General features: G+C 56.6%; 1 protein-coding gene across 1 annotated transcript; it reads left to right on the plus strand.

Annotated features, from left to right (window-relative positions):
• The first annotated feature begins 3,522 nt into the window (after nt 1-3,522).
• Nucleotides 3,523-8,316, plus strand: PODNL1 (podocan like 1). The gene is made up of 10 exons (XM_036032400.1): nt 3,523-3,704; nt 3,835-4,059; nt 4,497-4,590; nt 4,883-4,947; nt 5,051-5,160; nt 5,426-5,582; nt 5,833-5,948; nt 6,417-7,074; nt 7,782-7,930; nt 8,074-8,316. The coding sequence occupies exons 1-10, from the start codon at nt 3,702-3,704 to the stop codon at nt 8,222-8,224; spliced, it is 1,728 nt and encodes a 575-aa protein (XP_035888293.1). The 5' UTR covers nt 3,523-3,701; the 3' UTR covers nt 8,225-8,316.
• Nucleotides 8,317-8,886: the final 570 nt, after the last annotated feature.

Below are 8,886 nucleotides of genomic sequence, written 5' to 3' on the forward strand. Positions count from 1 at the left end.
ATTACTCTTCCCATCAGCCTTTCCCTCCCACATCAACCATACTCTCTTCGCCCACGGCAACCAAAATGAGACCAGATTCCTGTAATAGCTGCTCACAGCATTACTGCAACTGTCCCTTGCCCCCTGACTCTACAGTCCTTCCTCCTCTGAGATCTCAGGGTAACTGAGAGACACCAACACTTCCTTCCCACACAAACCTTTCCACATTTAGGACAATTCTGCTTGCACTCCATAAAAGTGTACTAAATGTTGATTGTGCCAGGATCAACACTGGTCAACCACACTCCACCTCTGTCCCTACAGAACTCCCTGCTTGGCTGGGCAAGGTGGGATAGGGCAGGACACCGTTGGACTGGACTGAGAAGGGCTGCACTGGGCTGGGTAAAGAAAAGGGAGTTTGTTGCAGAGAGCTAAGGCCATTTATAAGGCTGGTGGTTAGGTTCCTAGCCAATCAGCACATTCTATCCCTATGGCCACAGAGATTGGCTCCAGGTGAACATGTGACCAAAGCTAAGCCAATGAGATTCAAGCTTAGGGCTTTTAGCTAGACTATGGCTGGAGATATCTTGGCATTACACAGAGAAGCCTGCTGGTAGAACAGAGAGGTAGAGAGAAAACCCATTGTAGGATGTCACTTGGGCCACTGGATTCAGCTGTACCTGAAGAACACATCCCCCAATATTTTGTTCATGAGTCAATAAATGCTATTGTTTGCATTTGTTAGTTTGATTTGGGTTCTCCATACTTCAAAATTGAAGGAGGCTAAACAGCTTGGCTGTCATTGCTGCTTCCCTGGCTCTAGGATCTGTGCAGTAGTAGTACAGTATCTCTTTGGGACTGGCCCCCTTACTCTGCTACACAATGTCTAAACTAATGGCCACATGGAGAACTTAGGGTGGGGCTTGCTGTTGTTCTCTTTTGACCAGGGCTAAGACTGGTCTCCTGCCCCAGCCCTGAGGGGCTCTGAGGGCCCCCCTCACAAGGACACACAATCCTGGGAAATGTGGGCAAATGACCACCTCTTTGGGGCCAACTTTCCACCTCTGTGGAAGGGAGATTAATAACACAGATAGCCTCCCTCTCCACCATTCTCCCATATCTTGCTCCCTTCTAACCACCCACCTGATGCACCTCACTGCCATTCCCCCCAGCTGTCTAGACCCCACAGCCTCCTATAATAGGGGCTACCTGGGATCTTCCATGCTCCCTGGGCCTCACCATCTGGCAACTTGGTATATCTCTTTAGAACTGGAGTCTACTCTATCCAAAGTGCAGAGGAATTCAGGCCCCTTGGGGGCGGCCCTCAATCGGTGACCAATGGAGTGAGCTACAGGATCGATATCCCCACTCCCTTGCCTCTCAGATGAATGACTCTGAGGGGTGTGTCCTACACAACAATCTCCTAGTGTTTTGAGGCATGACAGAGCCCCAGTTGCCTATGGTGGGAACTTGCTTGATAATGAGAGCAACCAATCACCCAAATTTGTCCAGGACTAAGGGTTTTCTGGAAAGCAGGATTTTGAGTGCTAAAACCAGCAAGTTCCAGACAAGTTGATAACCCCAGCGGAACACGTTGATTACTGACTGCTCCCTTCCTCCTTTCTGTCACCTCCTCACCTCTCTACAGCTTCTTTCTCCAACACAAAATGTACTCAGTCCTTGTCTCAAGCTCTGTTTCCAAGGGATCCTGACCCCTTCATGCCCTTTGTGCAGCCCATCACCTCAGCCAGTGAGCACTTGTGAGAGAGAGTCAGATGTGGTCTTAGAATGTCCTTCTGCTACTGTTTTTGCCTTGTGGCAACTCTTCGAGGAATGGTCTTCTGTCACCCCCATTTCATGTGTGGGAAAGCTGAGATTGGCGCAGGAAAACGATTTGTCTGAAGTCGCCTCACCAGTAAGTGGCATGTCTCAGGGACAGATTGGTGGCGGAATGGCACCAGAATGTTGTTAGCGATTGAACCTCTCTTCTGCAACCTCAGTACCTGAGCTCTGGCTAAGAAACCATTCAGAGCCAAGACTCAAATACAAGCAAAAATTTATTTAGAAAGTCACCAAGGTAGTAGAAGTAAACCATGGAAGAAGTGAGCCAGCTGGGCTGCATGGGCCCAGGAAACAAGTTACAGAGGCAAAAGGTGGGTCATTGGAACTGAAGAGAAAAAGAGCAAGCATATATTGCCTGGAGTAAGGAGAGGAGGAAAGGTGTAGGCGTGCTCTAGAGAGAGTGCTAGAGAGGGAGTTGAGCTGGGTCCTCCATCCTGAGAGATTTCATCCCCTCTCTAAAGGTCGGGAGTTTATGGGAGGTCTCAGAAGGAGGACCCAGTAGAATATTCATTAGCTTTTCCAGGTGTGTCCTTTCAGGGTCATAGTCTCTACTGATTGGTCAGCATTAGGGAAGGGAGTCGTTAGTCATTGCGGCTGATCCTGATGTCAGCCATGGTGTTGTCACCCCACCCTGGATGTGCTGCTTTTCCAGGCCTGGAGCTGAGACAGAACTGACGCTTAGATGTTATCCCTAGGGATTAATGCTTAAGGGAGCTGTTGTGCAAGGGCCTACATGGGAGTCAAATGTGGCTACTCTTCGGCCTCTTGTTCCTCCCCCAAGAGGGAACCACATGACTAGTGACAAGCCAGGGGAGGAAAGGTCACGGGAGGGTTAGAGACACATGACCAGCAATATGCTAGGGGAGGAAAGGTTACCCTGGGGGTGAGGTCCCTGTTTTCCAGTTTTGTGCATTGCTAGGCACCCAGGACTTTCTGCCCTGGTGACCTTCTGTACTTGGCCCCTCATCCTTGCTTTGCCTCTGGCTGTCTGCCTACTGCAAGAGACTGGTTTCCCCACCTGGCAACACTGCAGCTCTGGCATCAAGGGCCTGGGATGTGTCCAGTACTGTCTTCCCACTTCACAGGCATTACCTGATTTAATCCTTACGCCCATCCTGGGAGGTGAGAAAACCTTTCCCTCATTTTGCAGAGTGGGAAACTGAGGCCCAGAGAGGTCACTGAGCCCAGGTTCGAGCCCAGGCAGGCTGGCACCAAGTGCACATCCTTAAACACTAGGCTAGTCCTTCCATATGTGTAATTTCCTTTCAGGCAGCAGCTGTGGCTATTGGGGAGGGGGTGCTGCCAGTGAAGCCAGCTGGTGGGAGGAGGAGGGGCCTGATAGCAGATCTGGCTGAGAGCCTCCAGGTTGGTGTCTGGGCTGGCAGGCTGAGTGCAAGCTGAGCACAGGCTGAGCACAGGCCTGCCCTGACCCCTCGCTGCCAACCTCAGTTCCCTGGGGACCATCCAGCGGGCTAAAGCATCCCCCACTCCTCTGCCTCCACTCCTACTCCTGCGGTTGGCCCAAATACCATACAGGGTGAATCTCAGCTTTCCCCCAAACATTCCTTGCTCCAGTGGCCTGGCCCAGGCTGGCTTAGGTTACGCAAGCAGAGCTGGGGGGGGTTGGGGTGGGGGACCAAGGGGACAGGCTGGCCTTCATCACAACCCCACCCACCAGCCCACCCACCCTTCCCAAGGCAGGCAAGGGGGTGGGCCAGCTCTGTTGAGTCCCTGGGGGAACAGGCTGCAAGGAGAGTGTCCTGTGCTGAGAGATGGGGGGCGGTGGCCACCAAGACAGAGGCTCCAGGAGGTGACCGCCTGGTTTCCATTAGGAAGCCCTGGTCTGCAGTTCGGGCAAGACAGCTGAACTGGGGCTGGCTATGGTGAGGTGGAGTGAGGGGGAGAGATAAGGGTGGGGCCTGCTAGCCTCTACACCCCCTGGGGGATGCTCCTGTCACCGTGGCGACCCCCTGCCACACCTGGTGACACCCTGACCTGTCCCTCCACTCCCAGCTGCTGAGCCTGCTGCTGCTGCTCCTGCTGCTGCTGGGCCCCCCAACCACCGCCGTCATGGAGGACCCGACTTTCCCCCACCTTGGGGAGAGCTTGCAGCCCCCGCCCCGGGCCTGCCCCCCGCGCTGTTCCTGCCCCCGAGCTGACACAGTGGACTGTGATGGCCTGGATCTGAGGGTGTTCCCCCACAACATCACCAGGGAGGCTCAGCAACTCTCCCTGCAGGTGAGGAGGGGGGACGTTGCAAGGGTGGGGTGAAGCAGGGTGAGGATGGGAAGTGCTAGAATTGAGAGTGACTGGTGTGGGGTTCATGTGCATTGGGCGCTGATGGAAATTGGTCTTGAAGAGTGTTGGAGGTGGGGGAACAGCTATTGAATGTGGGGGGGCTGAGGTTGTGGGGGTGTAGGGGGTTAACATCTTGGCAGTTATGGGGTTGTCTGGGCTGAAGGTGATGGGTGTCAGAAGTCAACTGAAGGGGTGGATGGGGTGTTGGAGATCAATGTCTTTTTGGTTAAGGGGTGGTGAGGCATTTGGGATCAACTATGGAGGTAATGGGGTGTTGGGACTCTTTTCTTAGCATGATGGGGAGCTGAGAATGAGGGCTGGGGGCTCTTGCTGGGGGCTCAGGGACAACTGAGTCAGGGGTGTGGATGCCCCCCCAGAACAACCAGCTCCAGGAGCTCCCCTACAACGAGCTGTCCCGCCTCAGCAGTCTTCGAACCCTCAATCTGCACAACAACCGCATCTCCTCAGAGGGTGAGGGGCCACAGGAGGCTGCTCCTCCCTGGCTCGGTCCCAGCAGCCCTCTCCCTCCCCTGTGCTGGGTCTGTGGGCAGCTCTGTGGCAGTTCCCAGAACTGCCCTTTGCTGAGCAGGATGGAAACTCAGGGGATGGGGGGAGGGGGGCTGTGGCTTTTGTGGACTGGGAGGGGGGTGCCTGGAAGAGTCTCTGCCGGTCTTTGGCCAGGAGCCTGGGGGCGGCTGGGAGCATAGATGCCCCCTGCCCCCTACTAGGCCTGGGGTCCCCTCAATGCCTGCCCCACTCCCAGGCCTGCCCGACGAGGCCTTTGAGTCCCTCACCCAGCTGCAGCACATCTACGTGGCCCACAACAAGGTGAGCTCCCACCCACCCCAGCCAGGTCACATAGCACAAAGTGCAGAGGGGACAGCATGGGGCTGGAAGGTGCCACCAGGACCAGCACACTGTGCTCCTGCAGCTCTCGGTGGCCCCCCAGTTTCTGCCTCGTTCCCTCCGAGTAGCGGATTTGGCTGCCAACCAAGTGACGGAGATCTTCCCACTCACCTTTGGGGAAAAGCCTGAGCTCAGGTAGCCCCTGGTGCAGCCCAGCCCAGGCCTCAGGCATGCCTAGGTCACTCCCACTGTGGGGTCTGAGGGAGGTCATAAGCCTGCCCTGGGTGGTCGGGGGAGACAAGACCCTGGATGCTCTGTCTGGAGAACTACCCATGCGCGCGCGCGCACACACACACACACACACACACAATGAAGACAACCCTGAACTGGGGTGCAGAGGGAGTGGTGGGGAGCCCAGGGGCAGGCTGGTGGCTAGAGCCTGCCCCTGGGCTCCCCTTAGGTCTGTGTACCTTCACAACAACCAGCTGAACAATGCTGGCCTGCCCTCCAATGCCTTCCATGGCTCTGAGGCCATCACCACCCTCAGCCTCTCCAACAACCAGCTCAGCTACCTGCCACCCAGCCTGCCACCCTCTCTGGAGCGACTCCACCTGCAGGTGCTCCTCCTCACCTCACTACCTTCCTGGCCCCCTTCACCGTTCTCCTGGGAGACCCCCCTGCCTCCTCAGAATTCCAGCAGTCAAATATCTTTCTCTGAGTTTCTACCACCAGCACAAGCCAGTCACAAGTGCTCTCTGGACAGGCTTGTTAGAGCCCGCTTGTCTATCACTCCCTTATTCAAGAGCCTTCGGCGGCTCTCCACTGCCCTCTATTCTGGACCCTGGATGTCATTCTCTCCCTTCCCAGAACAACCTCATCTCCAAGGTACCCAGAGGAGCCCTGAGCCGCCAGACTCAACTCCGTGAGCTCTACCTCCAACACAACCAGCTGACAGACAGTGGCCTGGATGCTACCACCTTCAGGTGGGGCCTGAGACAGGGTGGGGTGGGGTATAGCCTCATGTTGGCAGTAGGGGCTGAGGATTCGGGGTCTGGGGTCCCCACACTTTGTCTCCCTCCTCTGTATCACTCAACCCACGGCTTCATTTGGCGAGCACCTACTGTGTGCCAGGCTTGGCCCAGCACCTGGCAGCCATCCTTGCTCCCAGCTACCTTGTTCAGTCATCTTGTTATCCGACATCACAGCTGCTACCTGCATATCTGGACCCAGAACTCTGTCCCGGTCTCCCCCACGTCTAATCCTCAGGCCAGAACCAGTCTCGATCACCCCAAGTTTACCTCCCACCCAGATCTCTCAGCTCACCACCCCAAAAGTCAAAATTTTCAGCTGACATCTGAGCACCACTCATCAGCTCTCCTGCCCCCCATCAGAGATCTACCTGGTCCCTGGCACTGGGCACCCATACCAATGCTAATCCTCTCCCCTACCAGCAAACTGCACCACCTTGAGTACTTGGACCTGTCCCACAATCAGCTGGCTGCAGTGCCTGCTGGCCTGCCCCGTACCTTGGCTGTGCTGCACCTGGGCCGGAACCGCATCCAACAGGTGGAGGCAGCCCGGCTGCATGGGGCAAGGGGACTGCGCTACCTGTTGCTTCAGCACAACCAGCTGGGGGCAGCTGGGCTGCCTGCAGGGGCACTGAGGCCTCTGCGGGGCCTGCACACGCTGCATGTCTATGGAAATAGACTGGAGCGTGTGCCCCTGGCACTGCCCCGCCGCCTGCAGTCCCTGGTGCTTCCCCACAATCGTGTAGCCGCATTGGGAGCCCGTGACCTGGCTGCTATGCCAGGCCTGGCAGAGCTCAACCTGGCCTACAACCGCCTGGCCAGTGCTTGCATGCACCACCGAGCCTTCAGACCACTGCGTGCCCTACGCAGCCTTGACCTTGCCGGCAATCTGCTGACTCGGCTGCCTACAGGTCTGCCTACCGGCCTGCACACCCTGCGGCTGCAGCACAACCAGCTGCGGACCCTAGAGCCTGAGCCGCTGGCTGGTCTGGAGCAGCTGCGGGAGCTCAGCCTGGCGCACAACCGACTCCGAGTGGGCGACATTGAGCCAGGCACCTGGCATGAGCTACGGGCCCTGCAGGTCAGGGGTGGGCTGGTTAGCCACACTGTCCCCGTGGTCCCTCCATCCTCCTGCCTGACCAGTCCCTCCTCTGCAAGGCCCTTGGAAACTACCACAAAAACAGCACCCCATGGGAGGCTAACTTTGGTGTGGATAAGTCAGATCCAGCCTCCAGGCCTCTGGTTGTGCTATCCCTGCTGCCTGGTCCTCTGAGACACTCCCTCTACCTCCCCAGTAAACACTGTGGCCTCTACCTCCTGACCGCTATTGATTCCAGAGTTTAAAGCATCTGTGGGTGTCAGGCACTGTTCTAAGCATTGGAGACGCCAATGGGCACAGCGATGCAGCTCCAGGCCCCGGCATGAACACCCTAGTTAGGGAGGAAGCAATCAATAACAATCATAAGTAAATGATGAGTGTTAGAAGGGCACGAGGCTATAGATTAAATGCCATCTTCATGAATGACTAGTTGAATCAATGTCTCCCGCACCTGGTGGGAACCCTCCTGTGCCCCTAGTGCCTATAGCAGGGCCTGCCTCAGAAAGGACTATTTACCTCTATTGAGGGGAGAAATTTAGCCGCCATGAAGAGGGTCCAAGGGAGGGGGCGGAGGGACTAGGCTGGGCATGGAGGGGAGGAGGGCTTGGAAGGAGGTGGTCTGGGGCTTAGGTGAGCAGCTGGCCCAGGAACTAGAACCACCATTGGGCCGGCTCTACCTGTCTGCCCAGGTGCTGGATCTCAGCCACAACGACCTGTCCTTTGTGCCTCCCGACCTGCCCGAGGCCCTTGAGGAGCTGCACCTGCAGAACAACCGCATCAGCTATGTGGGCCCCGAAGCCTTCCTCAGCACACCGAGCCTGCGTGTCCTCTTCCTCAGGTGTCCTCAGGGGGGCTGGGCGGGTCCAGATGGGCAGGGGAGGGCCATGGTGGGTTGTGGGGGACCCCAGGAGGCTCAGGGGAAGTCAGGATGGTTGTGGCCCCTGTCCTTGCATGTGCCCTCATGCCTTCCTCTTGGTTCAGGGCTAATAAGCTTCACATGACCAGCATTGCGCCTGAGGCCTTCCTGGGCCTCCCACACCTTCGCATGGTGGACACCATGGGTAACCCTGAGCAGGTCCTGATCCAGCTGCCACCTACCGCACCACATCAGCCACGGGCAAGGGGCCCCTGACCTGAGGGGCCTGTCAGAACAGTCCAGACATTTGGGGTTCTACTGGGCCATGGACTAAGGAGACAGTGCTTATCTGGGGCCTCAACACATCTCTCCCAGGACTCAAGGACTCAGCCCACCTGACCCATGCTGGCTAGGAGGCTGAAGCACTTCACACACAGGGAAGGACTGAGGCATTCAGCTCACACACCAGGTGCACAGACCATGCTGGCCCTGCTGGCCACGTTCCTATTTCCTGCTCAGATGGAGACAACAACAATAAAGCCTAATTCTTTTGAGTGCTCACCACCAATTAGGTGCCCTTCACTTTGTGGGACAGAAGGGGCTCTTGCCATCCTTACACACAGTGGGGGAAACTGAGGCTATAGGATGCTAAATGCATCAGGCAATTTGATCCAGGTCCTGTGGCCAGTGAGTGGCAGGGCTGCATTTCGAGGACGAGACACAGGTGGGCCACACCAATAAACCCAGATGTGCCCAAGGCCATCAGGCATATCTGTGTTTACACGTGAAGATCGAATGCATGGTGGCACAGGTGCCCTTGGGCAGGACGCAGACCCCATGACAGATGCATGGCGTCCACAGGCAAGAACACATCCTTTATGGACACACTCCCTCTCAGGCTGCTCCTCTCATAGGCACCTCCCCTTCACTACCCCAGG

Source organism: Phyllostomus discolor, chromosome 8 (genome assembly GCF_004126475.2).
Source record: "Phyllostomus discolor isolate MPI-MPIP mPhyDis1 chromosome 8, mPhyDis1.pri.v3, whole genome shotgun sequence".
Taxonomy (NCBI): Eukaryota; Metazoa; Chordata; class Mammalia; order Chiroptera; family Phyllostomidae; genus Phyllostomus; species Phyllostomus discolor.